The sequence below is a fragment of the Neophocaena asiaeorientalis genome, unplaced genomic scaffold, assembly GCF_003031525.2.
Source record: "Neophocaena asiaeorientalis asiaeorientalis breed wild unplaced genomic scaffold, Neophocaena_asiaeorientalis_V1.1 scaffold474, whole genome shotgun sequence".
NCBI lineage: Eukaryota > Metazoa > Chordata > Mammalia > Artiodactyla > Phocoenidae > Neophocaena > Neophocaena asiaeorientalis.
The window spans coordinates 581,178-604,403 of NW_020175391.1; the positions used below are offsets into that span (position 1 = coordinate 581,178).

The 23,226-nt window shown below is 40.7% G+C and overlaps 1 protein-coding gene across 3 annotated transcripts in view; it reads left to right on the forward strand.

The window, feature by feature from the left end:
* OTUD7B (OTU deubiquitinase 7B) overlaps nucleotides 1–23,226 on the forward strand; it is a 56,391-nt gene that overhangs the window by 21,715 nt on the left and 11,450 nt on the right. For all 3 annotated transcript variants that reach the window (XM_024765779.1, XM_024765777.1, XM_024765778.1), the window contains 6 exons: nucleotides 8,411–8,560; nucleotides 12,445–12,633; nucleotides 14,508–14,735; nucleotides 16,233–16,334; nucleotides 17,887–18,014; nucleotides 22,061–22,173. In XM_024765779.1, coding sequence (XP_024621547.1) covers nucleotides 8,476–8,560; nucleotides 12,445–12,633; nucleotides 14,508–14,735; nucleotides 16,233–16,334; nucleotides 17,887–18,014; nucleotides 22,061–22,173 — 845 coding nt within the window. In that variant the 5' untranslated portion in view covers nucleotides 8,411–8,475. The remainder of the gene's footprint in view (nucleotides 1–8,410; nucleotides 8,561–12,444; nucleotides 12,634–14,507; nucleotides 14,736–16,232; nucleotides 16,335–17,886; nucleotides 18,015–22,060; nucleotides 22,174–23,226) is intronic.

A 23,226-nucleotide genomic window follows, 5' to 3' on the forward strand; every position in this document is an offset into this window, starting at 1 on the left:
TATTAACTAAAAACAATCTGCCAAGACAGTCTTTCATCTCTCCCGCCCACCTAATCAAGAATTGTGTGAAAGTCTAAGGGTTTCTGTCCCTCCTCTTTCTCCCTGTCTGGATTCCTTGGGACTGACATCATAGACGTGGAGGAGTTGCTGACCTTTGAAAATTCTTGACAGTCTTGAATGTTGTGGTTTTCCAGTGAGTTTGGGGAGGAGTTGGAGAGTACTCAGACACAGCTGTAATGCATCACTGGGACCAGGAGAGTGGGTATAGTGTGAGAATGTGGACACTTTGGGGAATGTTGTAGATGGGAGAATGTAGGGTCAGTAGTTTCTCACGCATTTTAACATAGCTGTATTATCTACAGTCGGTATTTAATTTTAAGTCACTTTTCTCTGTTACTAAGTAGTTGGGCACTCAGATCATGCAGACTGGTTTTAATATTAGTCTGAGCTAAACATTTAGGGAGAGAAATCTGTTGCAAATAAGATCATATTACAATCTTAAGCAAATGTATTTGAGATGAGCAGCGTTTACCACACTGTAAACACTTTGAGATGACTTGCCTGTTTACAACACTGATTATCTGATTATCGACAATACTGTTTTGTGTGTGTGTGTGTAGTGGGATACTGTACAAGTAGAATTCAGTTCATCTGAACAAAAATTGAGTACCTCCCAGGTGCTTGGATGCTAGGAATACAGGATGAACAAGACAAGATTCCTGCCCTCAAATTACTCATGGTTTAGTGGGGAGACAAACATGTAAATAAACACAAATACTGTGCAGTGTGATAAAGAATACGATAGAGGTAGAGTACAAGATGTAACACCAAGGAGGAAGCAGGCACTTTAACTTGAGAAGCCAGGGAAGGTTTTGCAGATGAGGTAGTACTTAAGTTAGCCTTAAAGAAGAAATAAAAATTCACCTGCTAGGCCAGGAGTCGTTCCAGGCAGAGGGAGCAACATTCACAAAGGAACTGAAATGTGAATCACGTAGTATATGCTTGGGGAACTACCAGTACAAGGAGGGGAATGATGGGAGGTAGATAAGGCTGGAGGGTTAGGTAGAGCTAGATCATGAAGGGCCTCGTTTGTCATGTATAGGAATTTGGATATTAAGCTTTCGTCACTGAGGATCCAATAAAGAATTCAGAGCAGTGGGATATAATACTATCATATTTGTATTTTAGATTGATCAGCCTCTACAAGCAACCATTGTGAAAAGTGGCTGGAGAGAGGAAGAGGGAGAAATTAGGAAGCTACTTACTGGGGTCCAGGTTATGAACATCTGAAGGTGTTGGATGGATTTGAGAATTTTTTAAGGTTAAAATTAGTAAACCTTAATAAAGGACTATTTGTGAGCGAGGATAAGGCACAAGAGAAATCCAGGGTGGTTCCCAGGCTTGTGACCTGAGTGATAGGAGGGATGGTGGTACCACTTGCTAGAATAGGCAATACCAGAAGAAGAATAGCTTGAAAGGGTGGGGGACAGAGATAGAGAATGGGCTCATTTTTTTAATGTACTGAGCTTGAAGTGCCTGTGGGATTCCTGGGTGAGTTGGAAAGAGTTGGAGACTGTGAATGCATTTTTTAAAATGAATGAATGAATTAATTAATTTTTGGCTGCGTTGAGTCTTCATTGCTGCACACGGCCTTTCTCTAGTTGCGTTGAGTGGGGGCTACTCTTCGTTGCGGTGTGTGGGCTTCTCATTGTGGTGGCTTCTCTTGTTGTGGAGCATGGGCTCTAGGCGCACGGGCTTCAGTAGTTGCAGCACGCGGACTCAGTAGTTGTGGCTTGCGGGCTCTAGAGTGTGGGCTCAGTAGTTGTGGCTCATGGGCTCTAGAGTGCAGGCTCAGTAGTTGTGGCACATGGGCTTAGTTGCTCCACGGCATGTGGGATCTTCCTGGACCAGGACTTGAGCACCACTGCACCACCAGGGAAGTCCCTACAAAGAGATACTTTAGATAAGCAGCAAGGAGGATGGTGATGATCTTATCTATAAGACAGTGGTGCCGTTGTCTTTCTATAGAAGCCCATTTTAATAGGTCGAGGACTGACCATAAGGTGAGAAAGTAGCATCAGTGACTGTAGTCTAATTTAAGGAGTTTTGCAGGGAAGAAGAGAATAGCAGCCAGCAGGTAGGGCAGAGGAGGAAGCCTGAAGGAACTCCTTTTGCTTCGTTTCATTATTTTTTCTGTGCAGTCAGAGGGAAGGTCATCTACCAGGAGTAAGGGAGGTAATAAGGTTTTGGTGGGAGGCTCAGGGAGAATGGCAAAGGTGTGGGGTAGTAGCTGAGAAGACTGGTTAGGTACCAAAGTCAAGCAAAAGACTGCAGTGTTTCACTGAAAGGAATGAGGTGGAACACCATATATCTGTAGTCACTTTGCTCTGTAGTATTATGTGATCTTGTCTTGTGCAGTAGCCCTATTTAGTAGCAGAGAAGTTGAATGTGGGGTCCATCCAGGTTGGGCCAATGAAATGGAAGGATAAGGATAGGTTTTTACAGGAAAATAAAGTCATCACTCATTGTGTTTATGTTCAGGTAGGTAAGAAGGAACAAAGTGGAATCTATCTGTTTTTCTCAGTCTTCTCCGCTCTCATCCTAGTCTAGCTCACCATCATCTCTTTTCCAGCAGTTTTCTAAACAAGTCTCCCTAAATCCACTTGTGTTCCCTACAAACTATTCCCACTGCAACCAGGATGATCTTTTAATGATTTAAATCTGATCATGTCCTATCCCTGCCTTCAACCCTTCAAAGCCTTCTCATTACTTTTAGGATAAAATCTCAATCTTCATTAGGGTCCACTAGGCTCTTTCTTTCTTTCTTTTTTTTTTTCTGGTACGCGGGCCTGTCACTGTTGTGGCCTCTCCCACTGCGGAGCACAGGCTCCGGACGCGCAGGCTCAGCGGCCATGGCTCACGGGCCCAGCCCGCTCCGCGGCATGTGGGATCTTCCCGGACCGGGGCACGAACCTGCGTCCCCTGCATCGGCAGGCGGACTCTCAACCACTGCGCCACCAGGGAAGCCCTAGGCCTTTTCTTCATCCTCATTTTGCACCATTTTCACTTCTGTGTTCCTCCTTGCCACAGAACATTGATATGTTTCCTCTGCTAAGAGCATTCTTTCTTTCTTAGTTTGTCTCCAATGCCTACTCGTTTGTCAGTCCTTAGGTGTAATGTCACTTTCTTGGGAAAGCTTTTCCTGACTCCCTATAGGCTATAACACCCTTCCCCCCAATATTTTTCCCAATTATGATTATAATTGTGAAATTTTGTGGGTTTTTCCCTCCATACTGGAAGCTTTGTGAGGATAGAGATTATGTCTAGTTCATGGTTGTGTTCCTAGTCCTGACCGTAGTGCTTGACACAGAGTAGGCACTCCATGAATTTTTGTTGAATTAATGAATAAGGTGGTTAAAGAATTGGATGTCTTCGTCTGAGGTGAGGATGTCTTGAGGTGAGGTAGCAGGTTTAGTAGTAAGGAAAAGCTGGAGGGAGATGAGGTTGTAGACAGAGTAAGATGTTGGGAGTTGAAGATTTAGAGGTGGAATGGTTTCAGGGCATGGCAGGGTCCAGGACTGAGTTGTTGAAGTGGAGATGGAGGTCTTTGCATTTGATGAGATTATGAAACTCTAAGGCAGAAATGTTGGATGGATTATGCAGGTGGGTGTTGAAATTGCTCAGGAAGGTGGTAGGCTTTGAACTGAGGAAAATACAAGGCAGGTGTCTAAGTCATTAATAAACACTGAGAGATAGGCACAGCCCTTTCCTATGGTGAAAGAATTGAATGGATAAGAATCAGTGCAGTTCTGGGAATCAGTAATGACTTAGTCCCTAGGGAAGCAGCATGGTACAGTAGAGAGAGCATGTGTTCAAAATATCTGGGTTCAGACTTCAGGTAACCCACCTGACTTTTCAAACCTTATACCTTTCTCTACTTGTAAACTGGGAATAATAAGCCTGCTCTAGGGGTTTTGTTGTTAATGAATAAGATAGTGTTTTTGAAAGTGCTTACTTAATATTAACTTGTTAGTTTTTATTCTTGATTGCTGTCATCACTTCAAGAGGGTATGAAAGTGTGGAAGTAGGGATGAGAGGCAAAGATAGCAGCAGAAGTGAATTTTGAACAAGGTACGTGACTTCATTTATTCTACTTGTTGAGTTTGTACTGTAGGGTCAGCATAAACATTTATGAATGAATACAGGTAAAAGCAAGTATTGATATAAGGAAGAATTTTGTAAAAGAAAAAAAAAGGCACTGGCTGGCTTATGATAACATTGCAGTGTTGACCTACAACACATTTTTATGGAAAGAAATGTTTTATCTGTTCCTTTTCCATGAAAATTCCATCATTCCTGGGAGTAGATTTTATTGTTCTAGAGAAGAGATCAAGGACCATTATGTGTGAGAGAGAGGGGGCTGGTGATTTAGTTTAAAAAAGCATTTTCTAACAATTAGAGCTGTCCAACAATAAAATGGACTTTGTGGCAAAGAAATGAGTCTCCATCAGAGCTTGTATTCATGTGGAGACTGGATGATTTATCTGTCAGAGATGTAATAGAAGGATTCTTGCATTGGGGCAGACATTGGTTTAAATAATCGCTAAAGTCCCACCAATTGGAAGGTTGGAGGATTTTGACTCCAGTTTAGATTTGTCTAAACACCATTCAATCAACAAATATTTGAGTACCTCTTCTGTTTCATTTGAAAGTTTGAAAGCCAGTGTTTTCTTTTTTTTCCTTCCTGTGTGCTGAGAGTCAAGGACTATGAGTCTTAGTCATTGCCTTGGATATTCCCATTTGGAATTTAAGAAGCTCCAGCCAGGTGTTGGTGGTGATGTAACAAAAGCTGCAGTCCTCACCTGTTGGGTGGGGTTAGGGTGGAGTCCATGGCATGCACCTGGAGACATCAAATATAAGAATGGGCTGCCAAGAAGTTTGGTTTAGTGCTTCGAATTTTTGAGCAAATCATTCTAGATAATGTTGGACCTTGAAATTATTTATTTATTTATTTTCCAGACGACTTACTCAGAATTAATTCTTTTTTTTTTTTGGAAATTATTTTTTAAAAATATTTTTTTTTAACTTTTTTTCTTCTGTACGCGGGCCTCTCACTGCTGTGGCCTCTCCTGCTGCGGAGCACAGGCTCCGGACGCGCAGGCTCAGTGACCATGGCTCACGGGCCCAGCCGGTCCGCGGCATGTGGGATCCTCCCGGACCGGGGCACGAACCCGTGTCCCCTGCATCGGTAGGCGGACTCTCAACCACTGCGCCACCAGGAAAGCCCTAAAAATATTTTTTAAAAGAATATCCTACTACATTGACATATGAGGTCTACGATGCCATGACATCGATGGTTTTCATTGGCTTCTCTCACTCAAAAGCCTCTGGCTGGCTGGGAAATTGCCTATAAGCCTGTGGCTTAATCAACTCCTCTCTTCTGCTGAGTACCTTTTTGTTGATTGTTATTTGTGTACTTACTGTATATTTCCCACATCCTTTCAGTAAGTTATTAGAGTGGCTTTACCAAGTTCCTTTGCATGTTTTTTTAAGAGAGAAGGTTGAAATTCATTTTGCAGCTGTGCTCTTGGTTTTAGATTATTCATGTGTTTAAGTTATTTGGGCTGCTACCATGCCCTGTGACCTAAGACAGTGACTAAAATGGGCTTGAAGAAGGAATTCTTGTCTGTATTAGAGGAAAGGGAAACCACTCATTCATCTGTGAATTTTGAAGGAATTTAATTCTTAAGTATTTTATCTGAGGAACTAAGTTGTTTAAAAACAACAACATTTTGAATTTGAGGTATCTTAGGCCAAAATTTCTTTATGTAATGGTAGTCTTTTCTGACAGTTGTGATATTAAAATGGAAGTAAATTAGACATTGATAATATGCAGACCAAAAGAGAATGTAAGGATCATAGTTTCTGAGGCTGTAGTGAACTAAAGAAGTTCATTTTTTAAACCTGGGAAGAATCTTAGAAGTCATTGAATCCAAGTCTAGGATATACAAGAAGCAACTGACACCCTGTAAGTAATTTGACCAAAGTCACCCAGCTAATATATATAAGTGTAGGTAGAACTCTTCTGATACGAGGGTGGTGGAAGTGACAGTATGTTGATGTCTCTTTAGAAAGGAGAGTTTGTAAAACTTTGAGAGATGGATTGGGACTGGGACAGACCATTAGAAATAGTGGGGTGATGTGAAAGATGAAGTACCCTTGAATTTCTCTTCTTTTTATGTTTTTTTTTAAATTTATTTTTGTTTTTATTTATTTATTTTGGGCTGTGTTGGGTCTTCATTGCTGGGTGCGGGCTCTGTCTAGTTGTGGTGAGCGGGGGCTTCTCATGGCGGTGGCTTCTCTTGTTGTGGAGCACGGGCTTTAGGTGCGCATGCTTCAATAGTTGCAGCTTGCAGGCTCAGTAGTTGTGGCTCGCGGGCTCTAGAGTGAAGGCTCAGTAGTTGTGGTGCACAGGCTTAGTTGCTCGGCGGCACGTGGGAACTTCCCGGACCAGGGATTGAACCCATGTACCCTTTATTGGCAGGCGCATTCTTAACCACAGCGCCACCAGGGAAGTCCCACCCTCACATTTCTGATCTTCTGAGTTAAGCCTCAGATTGATTGGTTTGGTGGTGGCTGATGTGGAGGTTCAGTTAGTCATTTAATCATTTATTCATCAGGCGTTTATTGACTGTCGACAGTAATGTAGATGCTGTGCTAGATGTTGCGGCACAAATAGGAATTAAACATGTCCCTCTGCTCCTGGACCTCTTGTACTCATGGAACAGTACAAGAAGGAATACTTTATATTTTGCCATCTCTCTCCAAAAAAAAAAAAAATTTTTACATGAAGTTATTAAGTTAGTGGCCGACTGGTTTTATAACCCACAAATCACTGCTTTTTATTTGCCTTACTATTTCTAAGGAATTTAGATAATTAGGATCTGATCACACCACTAAAGGATCTGTGTCTTGGGGTCAGGGGAGGTGTGATGAAAAAGTACCCGAGAATCACCCTTAGAGTTTAGGTTGTTTAGAAGGAGATGCTTCTGAAGAGACAGTCACCTGAGCCACTCTGTTGCCTTTGAGAACTCTACTTTTGGCATTCCGCCAAAGCAGGGGACTGGTGGGTTTGGTGGGGCAGGTATGTGCCTGGTGACTTTACCAACAAGTCCTCTTTTACAGAGAACTGTAAACCTGTCTGAAGTGGCAGATTTTGGTGAGAAGTTGTTTTTCACTCGGTTATTGCTCGCTCCGCTGGGACTGCTAACTTCAGAGGAATGTGGATTGGTGCCAGGCTGACAGGTCAGGGACATAGTTTCTGCCAAATTCAAGTCTGAAAGAAGTGATCTTTTTCAGGTGAACTTACTTGGTGGTCATTTGTCCTGAGTGGAGAAAGGCATGTTTCCTGGGTTCATGAAGTTAGTGGACAAAGATTGACCTTTGTTATGAACCTTTGGGATCTCCACTCTGCTTTGCATAATCGCAGATTGTTTTATTTTGAGTATTCTTATTTAAAAAATTTTTTTTGGCCACGCTGCTCGGCTTGTGGGATCTTAGTTCCCCGACCAGGCATCGAACCCATGCCCCCTGCAGTGGAAGCACAGCGTCCTAACCATTGGACCGCCAGGGAAGTCCCTATTTTGATTAAGTTTAGATATCACTTTGCTCCTCCCATTTCCTCAGCTAGCATCAGAGTACTAGTCAACTCTAAAGTTATTCAGTGTATAGTATTCATTCGTTCAGTAAAATGTGTGCTGAGAGCCATTTGCCAAGCACTGTGCCAAGGGATACATGCTGGGGATACATTAGTGGACAAAACACACAAGCTCTGTACTTTCAAGAAACTTTTATGTTGGAGGAGGAGGCTAGATAGCAACCAACTAAAATAATTTTAGGGTATATCAAGTGCCAAGAAGGAAATAAACAGGCGCTATGTAAGAGAATAATGCAGGTGGGGAATTCTTCAGGGTGGTAGTTTGCTGCTTCCTTCCATTAGTTTGGATAAGCAAACTGATGGCTAGAAATGTAATACTCTAGAAAGGCAGAGGAAGAGCATTATTTGGAGTGGTATTATGGTTTTGTGGTTAGTGTAGTAGTTAAGAAATTAATATAGGTGAAGTGGGTGGACTGTATGCAATGGATGGTAACTAGACTTGTGATGGTGATGACTGTAGTGTTTATAGATGTTGAACTGTAATGCTAGACACCTGAAACTTATATAATAAAAGGAAAAAGCTAATGTTAATGAGAAATTGGGAAACTAAATGTTACTCTTTATAATAAATTCTACTGAAATGAATGAGCTAGGATAGTTAGTTTCCCCATTTGGTTAGGAAGCTGCTGAAATTGGGCTATGATCATCCCGTTCCAGTGTAATTTGGGCCTTATGTGTTTATTTCCTCCTCAGGTGGAGGCCTGAATTTTGATCTATGTCCTCCCTACATCAGCTGCCTGAAAGTACTTAATGATCACATGACCCTGGACATGGATGCTGTCCTGTCAGACTTTGTCCGTTCCACAGGAGCAGAGCCAGGGTTGGCCCGAGATCTCCTGGAAGGTAAGGAGTCTTTGGGGGAGAATGAGAAGAGAGAAAATAAGATGCGATATTTATTGTTAGGATGATTTGGAACATTTAAGGTGAACAGAAAGACACTTTGTGTATGGTAGGCCTTACATTTAAGTTACTTCTAATAATCTACTTTGTGTATTACCCACCATAATTTTAAAATGCAAAATTCCCTTTTCACCTTGAATTTTTGGGTAGCTTTCTCCACTGTCAATTTAAGCTCAGGTAATGCAAGTGAAATTTGATATCAGTCCATTAAAACCATAATTTTAGATCTGTAAGACTTCCTTTTTATGTATAAATGATTAGATTTTCATATTTGGGATCATTCATGTTTTTTGTCTTTCCTTCCCTAACTTGTATGGATCATTCTATATAGAGTGGATTAATTTAATGTTTTCATTTAGCTGCTTTTGTTTACTTATATCTGTATGTATCCGTAAGTGTGAATGTTCTAGATTTTAAGGTCCTTTAGGCTTGGCCTCATGTCAGTAGGATTCTTTGTTTGGAGTCATAGTTAACAGATGCTTTTTGGTGAAAATATATAATGACGCAAATAGGTGAGCCTGTGGGGGAAGGAGCAAGTTCTTAGCACACATAGGTAATTTTCTAGGTTGTCAGCCCTTAGTAAGGTGTGGCAATATGACATTTACTTAGGCACCTGTGAGAATAATGTTGGTTTGGAAATGGAAGATCAGGGTTTAAATTCTAGTTTGATAATTCAGTATGGCTTTGCCCTTAACTTGTATTTTCAGTTTCATGTCCTACTACCTTCTCCCACAGTTCCTGTGCTCCAGCCAGGCCTGACCTGTTTCCTTTCCCTGATCATATTAAGTTGTCTCCTAAGTCTGCAGTGTCATTTCCTCCATTATTCTCTTGAAATTTTCCTCATCCTTCCGGATTCAGCTCAAATGCCTTCTCTTCCTCTTGTAACATGTGTTGAACATTTCTATGTGTTCAATATGTGTGAGGCACTTGAAATGTATTACTTATTCTCACAACCATTCTGCAAAATAGGTTTTATTATCCCAGTATTACAGCTTAAAAACTGAGGTCCAAGAAGTTAAGTAGGATTTGAACCTAGGCCATCTGGTTTCAGAGTCTGGCTTTTAACAAGTGTGTTACAAGTTAATGCTTGCATGTCGTCTCTCTTTCTCTCACACACACCCATGTGCACACACACTCATACTATGAAAGAAAAGTTGAGGGTGCTGTGGAAGTTTAAGGGAGAAACCTAATTTGGATATAGAGTTCAGAAAGGCTTTTTCTGAAGAAGTGACATGTGAACTGAACACAGAAGGATGCACAAGAGTAGCAAGACAAAGGGATGTAGCACAGAGTGTTTATGTAAAAAAAAAGTAGCTTATACAAGGACCCTGAGGTGGGAGAGAGTTTGGCACTGATAGTGAGCGAGGTAGGAAGAGTAGTACAAGAAAGAGTGGTAGGAAGCTGGTTAGATAAGCAGGAAGCAGAATATGGGGGGCCTTTGTAGGCCATGGTAAGGGTTGTGCATTTCAGTGTATGTTCGGTGGGAAGCTGGTGAAGGATTTTAATCAGGGGAGTGAAATGATTGGGTTTGAGTTTCTGAACAGTGTACTGATAAAAGATATGGAACCGATTGGAAGGTGGCCAGAGATGAAGTGGTAAAATCAGTTAAGAATGTTGCCATAGTTCAGGTGAGAGGTGATGGTGACTTGGACTACAGTGGTAACAGCAGAGTGAGAAGTGGGTAGATTTAAGGTATAATTTAGAAAGGGAAGCAAAGGACCTGATCCTCATTTTCTGTCTCTATCTTTCTGTCTCTTGCTTTTTCCTTTGAAAGTTAACCCTGGTTGTAGTGTAAAGAACAAATTATAGAGGGGAGGGGGGACTAAGAGTAGAGAGACTAGGGAGCCCCCTCCCAAAAGACCAGGTGAAAATATGAGGACCTGAATTGGGGTAGTGACAATAAAAATGGACAAGAAAGAATAGATTTGAGAAATGTTTCAAGGGCACAAACCACCTTGAGAACTGAGTAGATAGTGAGGGAAGAGGAGGAGTGGGGTCTGAGGAATGGTGAAGAGCTGAAATGACTGTAGTTTCTGGCCTGGAGGGGTTGTGATGCCATTACTGATTTAGGGACTATAGAAGAAGGAGAAGAAGCAAGCTTTAGGAGGGAAGATGATGGACGTTCAGTTTTAGACATGTTGACTGTTAGGAGGATCTGATTTTAAGGACTTTAGCAGACAGTTGGAGATAACTATCCAGTGCTCAAGACAAATCATTTATTCATTCATTGGTTCAGAACAAAAGTCCTCCATTCTTTAACAAATATTTATTGAGTACCTATTATGTACTAGGTTCTAGATGCTTGAACAAAACAAAACAAGCAAAAATCTCTGCCCTTACATTCTAGCCTGAGAGATAGTCAATAAACAATAAACATGATAACCAAGTAAGTTGTAAAGTACATAGTATAAGGTGTTAGGTGCTGTGGAAAATGGTAAGGGGAATGATGAGGTAGGTTGTGATTTTTAGTTGGGTAGTCAGGGTAGGCCTTATTAAGAGTGTGACATTTGAGCAAACATCTGAAGGAGATGAGGAATTGTGTAGATATATTGGAGAAGGAGCCTTCTAGGCAGTGGGAATAGTTGGTGGAAAGGCTGTAGGTGGGAGCAGTCTTAGCACATTTCTGGGAACAGCAAAGAGGCCAGTATGACTGACGCAGAGTGCAGAGTGAGCAAAGGGAGTTGGAGCAAGTGGTGAATCTAATGGCTCAGAAATAAATTCATCTGGCATGGATGATTAATACAGCTTAACTGGAGAATTATAATTATAACAAGAAGCATAACAGCAATGGCAGTAAATACATATATAACACTTTCTGTGTGCCAAGCATTGTTTTAAGTGCTTTCAGTTAATTTAATCTTCTTAACAATCCTATGTATTATCACCTCTACTTTCATAGCCAGGGAAGTTGAAGCACAGAGGAAAGGTTAGAAAAGTAAGCTAGGTCATAGAAAGCCTTGAACGTCAGACAAAGGAGGCTAAACTTTATTCTGTAGGTAGTGGTAAGCCACTAAAAATTTGATTATGGAACTGAAACAATCAGAATTGTGCTGTAGAAAGATTAATATCATGGGATCCTTTAGAGTAGATTGGAGGTGGGACACTAGGTGATATAGGAATTGAATTAAGGTGGTGACAAATGGAATAGAACAGAAAGAAATGTGAACAATTATGCAATATGTTATTTATTGACTAATTTAACTGGAGAAAGCAACTGAAAAATCTGCTGTGACAAATTATCCTTCGGGTGTTTTCTTCAGCAGAGTAGTGATTCTTAAATTTGAGGGGAATTAACAATTCCCTTTGATAACCTGATGGCAGCTATCAGCTCTTTCTTTAGAAAAACACACATACCTATAACTTTGTATACAGTTTCAGGTGGTTTAGGACACCCCAGAGCACATCTAGGCTCAGAACTCTCTGGATCTCAGAATTAGGAGACCTGGGCTTGAGTCCAGCTGAGGCCCTGGTGTGAACTACCTGTGACTTTGGGCAAGTAACTCTACTTCTTTAGGCTTCATTTCCTTTATCTGTAAAATGAGGTTACTAGGTCTCCGAGGGCCCTTTCAGTTCAGAGAAGCAAATTCTGTATGCACACAGGGCTTTCTTAGGAAATAGACAATAAGTAAATAAAGAAGTTGTGGTATTCCAGATCAAAGTGTTATGAAGGAAATTAAAGTAGGGGAAGGAAAAGGAGAATGACTGAGGTACGCATGAGTATATGCTCGCTGGTTTTGATAAGATGCTTAGAATGATGGTTCTTTATCTTTCCTCAATTTTTCTATACTCTCAGCTCCCAATTCACTTTTTGCTTTGTGTCCTGACAGGAAAGAATTGGGATGTGAGCGCCGCCCTCAATGATTTTGAACAGCTACGTCAGGTCCATGCTGGGAACCTGCCCCCACCCTTTAGTGAGGGGAGTGGTGGCTCCAGGACCCCTGAGAAAGGGTTTTCTGATAGAGAGTCTACTCGCCCTCCCCGACCCACCCTACAGCGGCAAGATGACATCGTTCAAGGTATTGGGGTGCTGAGGGCTGTTTCCAATATGCGGAGTAGAAAGAAAGGGAGGCAGCTGCTGACCAGTCAGAGAATTTAGTGATCCTTTAGAGATGATTCCATTCCTCCCCCACCTCCCCAACCAAATGATCAGAGGTGACCTCAGTCTGTCCAGATGCTGGAACCCCTCACTTTCTGCATCTTGAGTGCCATCCTGTATAAATGCCATCTTCAAAGAGATAGAGGAAGAAGAATAACAATCTAATTGTTGAGATAAGGTACACATAAAGATAGAATTCAAAGGATCCCTATCATCTACCCCTTTGGAGGATATTTTGTTAATATTTATTAGTATCTGTCAAAATTTTTAAATGCACGTATACTCTATCTCAGCAATTTTGTTTCTAGGAATTTATCATATATGTGTTGTGTGTGTGTGTGTCTGTGTGTGGTGTGTATCCTTTTAAATAAATACATACTTACCTAATTCATAAATAGACACAAAGACGTAGTGTAAAGCTTAAAAGTTAAAGCTTGAAAACAACTTTTAATTATCCATTAATAGAGGAGTGGTTAAATAAATTGTAATCATCCATATTATGGAATACTTGGCAGCCATTAGAAAGAATTAAATAGAACTTGATGTGCTATTTTGGAAAAATCTCTAAAATCTATTGAGAAAGGTAAGACGCAGAACAGTATATATAGCATGTTCCTGTTTATGTTTTTAAAAATTGTTATAAAAGTTATTTGTGCTTCTATGTGCATAAAAAATTCTAGGAATTCCCTGGTGGTCCAGTGGTTAGGACTGCGTGCTTCCACTGCAGGGAGGCACGGGTTCAATCGCTGGTTGGGGAATTAAGATCCCACATACCACGCCGCACGGCATGGCAAAAAAATTCTAGAAGGATACAAAACGTCGCCTCTGGGGAAGGGATCAGGAATTTTGAATGAGAGGGACATTTCTTTGTAACACTTCAAACCTTTTGGTAGTATTTTGATTTTTTACCATGGGCATGTGGTACTTTTAAAATACCTTTAAAAAGAGTTTAAAAAATAACACTATAAAATAACTTTAACTACTTACTTTATGCATCATCCCTGGCAGATATTGGATTAAGACCTGATACCCAATATAATTTTTAGCTCTTTCTGATAGTCATTATATAACTCAAGCCATGCAAATGAATTTCAATACTATACTGAGCAAATTATGATCACACTGGAATATCTGCTGGAGAATTATAAGTGCCATGTATTCAAAACAAATGAAATAATTTGGGGCACTATCTATATTACCGCCTTCCTCTGTAGTATGTTAAGTAAGAATTGACTGTACCTATAAATTTCTGATAAATATAAGTATCAAGAATAGTTGTAGTAAATAATATAAATAAATGTTATTGATGGTAGATAAGAAAGTTCCTGAATGTGTAAGATTTGTCATTAATTTTCTATAATGGAAATCCTTTTCTACATTCTCCAAGGCCCTGAAAATTATCAGATTATTTGACTCAGTGTAGCCAAATGAAACTCCATTTCCCTTATTCCCTCTTCCTCCCACCAAACAATGACTAAGTTGCCAAATGAAGGGTCCCTATTATGTTGGGAAATGGAAGTGGAAGAAGACAGTGTCGTGGAGAGAAGTTCAGGCAAAAGGGTAGAAAGAGGAATGTATATTTGGTGCTAATGTGAGTGCCTGTGAAAACACCACTTTCTATGTTTCTCCAACTGTATTTGGCGAGAGAAAGAGGGTCATGAAATTTGGTAGCCAGTTAGACTTACAGTTTTTCCCTGACTAGAAACCTTGTCAAGAGGTAACCATCACCTCATGAGTGGAAAGTTCTCTGAGTGGGTTGTGTTTGTTCTAAGGTGACTCCATTTCTCATTGCAGAAAAACGCCTGTCTAGGGGCATCTCCCACGCCAGCTCCAGCATTGTTTCCCTGGCCCGGTCCCATGTCTCCTCCAATGGTGGGGGTGGGGGGAGCAGTGAGCACCCCCTGGAAATGCCCATCTGTGCCTTCCAGCTTCCAGATCTCACTGTGTACAATGAAGACTTTCGCAGCTTCATAGAGAGAGACCTCATTGAGCAGTCCATGCTGGTTGCCTTGGAGCAGGCAGGTCAGTGAGCACTTCCTTTCCCATGCTCTTCCCTCTGCTCTCCACGTCTAGGCAGCCATGTGGAGGGGCTGGGCTTGACAAGCGGCTTCCAGTCTAAGCCTGCGATCTGATTGATTGCAGTCAAACTTGGCAGTCAGTCAGAGAGACATGTACTGAGCTAGGTGCTTCTTCAAGTTAAAGAAAGGACACAAATAAGACACTTTCCTCTGGAAATTTCCTGTTTGATTGAAGGGAAACCAGATACACATGTGAAAGGCCTACAAATCAATACCTAAAAATCAATACATGAAAAAAATACAAATGAATTATAATTGGCTCTGGAACACCTTGTGTGTTCCAATGCTGTAGATGGTTGGTTCCAAGAACCAATGCTGTACATGATGCACAGTGGTGATTAAACTAAGTCACATTTATTTATACGAACCTTTCCCAAAAGATTTATTTACCTTTACAATTATGTTTGTCTTAAATTATATTTAAAATTTGTTGGTATGTTGGGGTGAGGCAGCTAGGATTTCTGGGAAAGCTAGTTAGTTATTAAAAACCTCCCATGGAAGAAGGACAGGGGGGTGGGAGGTGGGGGCACAGAAAGGAAGGTCTTGTTTTTCATTTTGTGCCCTTCTATACTAATCGTGTGCATCTATTTACAGTTTTTTAAGTAGTAAGCAGTTTATCTGACTGCTGTGATTATAGGCCAGTTTTTCTTTCAGTAGACTGTCCAGTAATTCAAAAAAACTTTTAAGCATTATTCATAAATTATTTTCCTTATATAAGTAATGAATCAGCAATTATAGGATGACTACAGAATTGAGAATCATTTTCTTGGGTATTTTAAGTACTTTGTCTTATCGCTCATGTCTTTAAAGTCGTACCACATACATGGTGACATGCTTACTGTCATATATGCAGATGATACTTGCATGACACTTTGAATATACATGTTGGGTTGTTTTTCTTTTACTGATGATGGATTTGTGCTGACCTTTATTGCTACAGTGTCTGCTGGTCTCCTGACCAGAGTGAAGAAATCAGAGCCAGACCAAGTAGCCAACACAGATTTCGACCTATGACCTAGGCCTCATCATCCAACCCAGGGTTGTTCAATCTTAGCACTACTGACACCTAAGACCAGATGATTCTTTGTTGTGTGAGCTGCCTTGTGCATTATATTGTGTTTAGCAGCCTTCCTGGCCTCTACCCACTAGATGGCAGTAGCATCTCCCCACCACTTGTGACAACCAAACATATTTCCAGACGTTGCCAAATGTCCCTTTGGAGACGAAATTGTCCCTACTTAAGAACTGATCTAACCAGTTGTGCTCGCCAGATTCTGATGAACCAGATATAAGTGAAGAAGATACACAGAGTAATAGAGTGATGGTTTGATTTTGGATAGGCTTCCTAGAGGAGGCAAATTTGGAGACTGTTTTAGAAATAGGGAAGTAGGGAGAACTTTATGCATCATCTGCTCCTCTCCTTTTCCTCCTGTTTCTGTAGGGCGTTTGAACTGGTGGGTGAGTGTGGACCCCACCTGCCAGAGGCTCCTTCCTTTGGCAACTACTGGAGATGGAAACTGCCTCCTGCACGCAGCCTCTCTTGGTGAGTCTTGAAAATGGTCCTTCATTCCCTCATAGAAAGGAAGCAGTAGTTAAATCTCATGTGAAGGACTTGATCCGACTATTCTTGATCTCAGACAGAAGTGATGGCTCAGAGCAAGGCTGTGTGTATGTGTATGTGTGTGTGTGTGTGTGTGTGTGTGTGTGTGTGCATGCTCACTGGTGCAGGAGGAGATGGAAGAGAGCCCTGCCCTAGTTTTTCAGTCTTGTTGAGAAATCGTATGGAGTACATAGGATTTAGCACAAGTCCCACTCTGAGAACTGGCCCCCAGAAGTAATGCGCAGCAGTAAGCAAGCAGTATACTGTATGTGCATGCATATAATTCCACTAAGTATTTATCCTTTTGGTATATAAAAAAGATACGTTTTCATCAGTCCCCTGTGAAACTTGTTTATTATTATTTTTTAATGTATGTCTAATCTAGAATAATGTATTTTTCTTTCTTTCTTCTCTTCCAGTTTTATTGATATAATTGACATACAGCAGTGTATAAGTTTTATACAGCATAGTGATTTGACTTACATGCATTATGAGATGATTACAATAAGTTTAGTGGACATTCATCATCTCATGGATACAAAATTAAAGAGATAGAAAAAACTCTTTTTTCCTTGTGATGAGAACTTTTAGGATTTACTCTCTTAACAACTTTCATATATAACGTACAGCAGTGTAATTATATTTGTCATGCTGGACATTGTACCCCTAGTACTCAATAGTCTTGTAAATGGAACTTTGTACCTTTTAACTACCTTCATCCAATTCTCCCTGCCTTTGGTAACCACAAATCTGATCTCTTTTTCTGTGGGTTTGTTTTTGAAGTATAATTGACCTACAACACTCTTATACCCTGGCATACAACATGGCGATTCAATATTTCTATATATTTCAAAATGATCACCATGTTAAGTGTAGTTACCATCTGTCACCATACAAAAATATTACATAATTATTGACTTGTTTTCTTTAAATTGTTATGCCTATTTATAATTCAATATATTATTTGCCTTAGCTTTTAAAAAACGTCCCCATTTTCCAACCACCCCTCAAGCTTTGATGCTGATTACCATGTGCCAGACCCATCTTATCTGCTGCTACTCTGTATTTTACTTTATTTATTTAAAAAAATTTGTTTTTAATTGGCCGCACCACGAGGCTTATGGGATTTTAGTTCCCTGACCAGGGATCGAACCCAGGCCCTTGGCAGTGAGAGTGAGGAGTCCTAACCACTAGATGGCCAGGGAATTCCCACTCTGTATTTTAATTTGTTAGACTTGGTATCACGAGTAAAGGCTTCTTGTCAGGAGTCTGTAGGATGTGGTATATCCCCCACTTTCAGGTTCTCAAAGTTTCTGAACCTCCAGAATAGGAACATCTTTTCTTTCTTGATTACCTTTCCCCCAAGTCACAGCAGGGGTTTCTTTGAACCTGGGCTTCAGCCTGATTTCCTTCATGCCAGGGTCTGTGTATCATAATTAATAAGTGGAGTTGAGTCGAGGTAGGGTGTCTTAACCATAATGTTTTCTTGCCATAGGGATGTGGGGTTTCCATGATCGAGACTTGATGCTACGGAAAGCTTTGTATGCACTAATGGAGAAGGGAGCGGAGAAGGAAGCATTAAAACGGCGCTGGAGGTGGCAGCAAACTCAGCAGAATAAAGAGGTGAGAGAGCTTGGGCAGGAGCACCTTGTTTCCCAAAGTTACCGAGGGGAAATGCTCAGTGCCTACCAGTAGGAAATGTCTCCTACTTAGGTGCTTAGGTCAGTGTTACTCCTCTTGTAATCCTGGAAATGGTTGAAAATTCAGATACCACCATAGGGTACATGCCTTCTGATAGAGTTATGAGAACTGGTGTGGGGAAGTGGAGACTTGTAGAGGAGGTATCTAACGTTGTGCATTTCTACCCGATAGGCACTCAATAAGCCTTTAGTGGCAGTCTTTTGCAAAATGAAATACGACAAGCTCATAGGATTTTTGTGTTGTTTTGTGTTTTTGCATATAATAAGGCTAGACCAATTTTTTTTTTTTTTTTTTATGGTAGGCAGACTCTCAACCACTGCGCCACCAGGGAAGCCCTAGACCAATTTTTAAGGACTTATGTTTTCAACCATTATAGAAATGTAAATGTGTAAAAATAGTTTTTGCCATATATACTGTGTTTTGTACGTTCAGTTTATCTGTTAAAAAATTGTAAAAGCGTGAGTTTGAATGGTACTTCTTAGAAGTTCAGCAGATGTTGAGTTGAGTTTAATTGGTACTTCTCAGGGATTTAGTAAATGTTAAGGCTGCTTTCGTATAAGAAAGCAATACTGGGAAGTTCCCTGGGGGTCCAGTGGTTAGGACTCCGGCGGTTTCACTGCCATGGCCCAGGTTCAGTCCCTACCACCACGACGCAGCCAAAAAAAAAAAGAAAAAAAGAAACACTGGACTGTTTGTACTTTCCATCCCTATAAATGGGCTGGGCAAAATATGGCCTGTAGGGCTTCCCTGGTGGCGCAGTGGTTGGAAGTCCACCTGCAACCAACTGTTTTTGTTAAAATATTTTTATTGGAACACAGCCTCCCCAATTCAATTCATTTACATGTGTTTGTGCTACAGCAGCAGAATATAGAAGCTGCACGTTGCCCCACCGCAAAGCCTAAAATATTTCCTGTCTGGCCCTTTACAGAAAAAAGTTTGCCGATTCCCTTCCCTTTAATAATGACATTATACAGTTAAATAAAGATAATGAGTCTTCCTATTTCCTTTTGCCCTGGTTCTCTGTCTTCTATGTTTATCTCCTGCTCTTCATGTATATCTTTTTTATTCTTGCCATGTATATAAAGCTGGGTGTTTCTGGCATTAATATGGGAATATCTCTTCAGAAACTTAATTTCCAGCTTCTTTTCCTTCTCTTTTTATTGCTCTATCATAACTGGCCATAATATAGAACTAACAGACTTTTGTTTGTTTCAGTTATTAGAATTTTATGTTCTCAAGATTTAAAATATGGAAGTAGAATGTGTTATGTTTCTTTCTCAAAAATAAAGAACTCAACCTTAAAATTAGGATGATATTAAGATCAGAATCTGGTCTTTGATCAGCCAGTCTGCCCCGGAAGATTCCTGAGGGAAAGAAATGCACAGAGGCAAGGCCAAGTAAACAGCATTCTTTATTGACACCAAACCCCCTGGCAGTCTGGTGAGCTGAGCTGGACTATGTGGAGAGCTTTTTTTGCCTGAGCTAGAGCCAGCCTAGAGTTTGCCTTCCTCATTGTTGAATTCAGGCTATACCTGAACCTTAGATTTGACCACTTCAGAGACAGGAAAAGACCAAACCAGATCATGCCAGCTAGTAAAGTAGACGTGATAGCCACAGTCAGAGGATAGGTAGGCCCAATTCCAGCTATATTAAGCTGTTATAGTTACTATTTTAAAGGTGAAGTTAGATTATGATGGTATTTAGCCAGGAGACCCAGAAATACCCAAGTTCTATTCTTGGTCAGCCATCTATTCCCTCTCAAAGTCCTCAGATGGAAATACATGCCTGGACGATAGTAGATATTGAAGGAGTGATCTTTTTACTCCTTTTGCTCAGCACATTGAAAGTTCCACATGGAAACGAGATAATTGTTTTAGCTCAGACCATTCATAGCATTATAGTGGGGTGGGGAAGGGGGTGACGGACTGGGGAGCTACTTTCAGCCAGTACCAAACACCAAACACACTAAATTGGTTTTGATTTCCCAGGCCTCCTTGTTTTGTTGTTAAAAATGGTGGTAAAACACAGTAAGAACATTTTCAGCGTAGAAGGGTACACCACCTAGTGGCTGTGTGTATAAAAACAGCAAACAAAAATAGGTGAGAGCAAGAGGAAGACAGATCCTCATGAATGTGTATCAGTGACCATTTATCAGTGACCAGAGCACCCCATATATAACCTGTGCATTGTTCTTTTGTATTTTTAGTTGAAAAAATCTGTCATAGAATTTTACACATTGAAAATAGCTTTGTCTTTTTTTTATTGTTAAAGTAAAATGTGGTCACAATAGCTCTTTAATTCCTGTTAAATTTGTTCTGATACCTCTCATGTTTCCAGTGTGATTCTTTCTACTATGTCAATGTGTGTTTAAAGTATAAACTCATTTTAACACTTATATAGGCCAAATATAATTAATAATATAGACTTTCTTCCAAATCATCATATACATCCTAAAGCCAATATGGTATTTTAAGATTGTACTACTCCTTCTACTCCTTTAATAAAAAGTTAATAGTTTTACTGAGCATGTATTTACTGATTACTGATCACATAGTAGGTACTAGGCATATTGCATAAAACATGGTCCTGGTTCTTAGGAGTAGTGGTAGGAGATGGACATGTAAATACCTAATTGCAACAAAGTAACAGGTTATGACTTCTATGATAGAAGTCTACATAGCAGTTGAGGAGGGAGAGCACAAAGGAAGGAGTGAGTGGTTGATGTACCCGGGAGATTTAGGAAGGGCTTCATAGAGGAGTGATACTTGAGTTCTTTCCTGACAGTTGAGAAATTATTCACCAGGTGGATATGGAGTGGGCTGCTCCAGGCAGAAGGCACAACCTAGACAAAAGCTCAGAAGTATAAAACAACACAGTGCATTCAAGGAACTATGAGTAATTAAATGGTATTAGAGAAGTGGGTTGGGAGCCAGGAAGTGGAGTCTCTGCTATGCTTAAGGAGTTTGAACTGTATCTAATAGGTAATGACAGGTCTTAATTTGTAGCAGGAAGCAAACATCATCATATTTTAATTTTAGAAAAATCTTTCTGGTAGCATTGTAGAAAACGGATCGTAAGAATGTACGACTGGAAGTAGTAAAACCAGTTAAGGGTCCATTGCCGTAGTTCATGCTCAATAACTGTTGACTAAAGGGTTAGTAAATCCTTTCACCCATCCCAGGTATGGGATGGGTGAAAGGAGAGGAGTCGTAGATAACCCCCTGGTTTCTAGTTGGGTGTTTGGGTGATAGTGTTGTTTACAAAGGTAGGAAAACAGGAAGAGAGGATTTTTGAAGAGGTAGAAGTTCAGTTTTGACTGCACAGAGTTTGAGGTAGTCATGGGCAGGTGGCAGTCTTCAGTAGGCAGCTGGATGTGAACATAGAAATTACGAGGAAATCTGGGCTGGAGAAGAAGATTTTTGAATCCTGAGCATGTAGATGGCAGCAGATGAGATTATAGTAGTAGAAAAGATAACCTAGAAAGAACCAAGGCTAAAATCATTGACACAACCTCAATATTTTTGAGGTAGACAGAGTTCAGAGAGGTAAGAGAAAGTAGTGTTGTGTGAGCTAAACGAAAAGAAAGTTTGAGGAGATCAAATGCCACATGAAGGCTAAGAAAGATGAGAACTGAAGAGTTTGCTGAATTTGGCAATTAGAAGGTAATTGTCTTTGCTAGAGTCAGGTGAAGTAGTTTGTGGGGGTGAGGGAGGGGGCATAGGCTGGAGGGCAGATACAGAAGCTAGACTGCAGTGGGTCAGAAAAGAATGGAAGAAGTGTGAGTGATCATAGACATTCTTTCATGGATCCTGACTATAAAAGGGAGAAGAGATTGGACTTTGTAGTAAAAATTGTTAGCCAAGTGGTAAGAGAATAGGGAGTGGAGTAACACGAGTGAGTTGGAATGGCTATTGCCCCTTGAACCTAGCCTCTAATTGCTTGATACTCCTTACCTGTCTTTCACACAGTCAGGGCTGGTATACACAGAGGATGAGTGGCAGAAGGAATGGAATGAGCTGATCAAGCTTGCCTCAAGTGAACCCCGCATGCATCTAGGCACCAATGGAGCCAACTGTGGTGGGTAAGTATGTCTAACTGGAGGAGCAGGAAATAATCTTTGCTGAGTCCTCAGTGTCCAAAGAGCTCTGTGCTAAGAGGATGTTAGAAGGAGAGGAAGAGAAGCCATGGCAAGGGCACAGAAGGGTGTAACAGCATGGTACGTTCTAGGAAATACAGGTAGTTCAGTATTGCCAGAATATAGAGTATGTGGTGCAGAATGGTAGATGAGGCTAGGCCGTCCAGATTTTTGTGTGCCATGCTAAGGAATTAAAATTGTATTCTATCCAGACTTTGGGAAACTGCAGGACAAATGACCTGGTTTCCTCAGTAAATAAAGACAAAGAAAACAAAAAGGGAGAAAGAACCTAAGTTTAAAGACACTTTAGAGACACATCAACCAGCTGGAATGTATGGACATATGTAAGACAGTTGGGGAAATGTGAATAATGTCTACATTATTGTTAAGTTTTTAAAGTGTGGTATTGATGGTATTGTGGCCGTTTTTAAAAGGAGTCCTTTATTTTTTAGAGATTGAAACTGAAATATTCATGGATGAAATTATATGATGTCTAGGATTTGCTCCAGAATAATCTGGTGGGGTGGTGTGGGTGTGGGGGCCATCCCTAGGAAAATATATCAAGGTCTAGGTGAAACAAGATTGACCATCTGTTCATAATCGTTGAGGCTGGGTGATGGATACATGAGAGTTTAGTATAATATTCTTTCTAGTTTTGAATATGTTTAAAAATTTAAATTTTTCTATAGTTAGAAAGTTAAAAAACTATAACCTATCCAAACTTTATTGGGCGTAAGAATAATCTGGGAGGCTTGTTTAAAATGCAGATTTTTGGGGCTTCCCTGGTGGCGCAGTGGTTGAGAGTCCGCTTGCCGATGCAGGGGGCACGGGTTCGTGCCCCGGCCTGGGAGGATCCCGCGTGCTGCGGAGCGGCTGGGCCCGTGAGCCATGGCCGCTGAGCCTGCGCGTCCGGAGCCTGTGCTCCGCAACGGGAGAGGCCACAACAGTGAGAGGCCCGCGTACCGCAAAAAAAAAAAAAAAAAAAAAAAAAAAAAACAA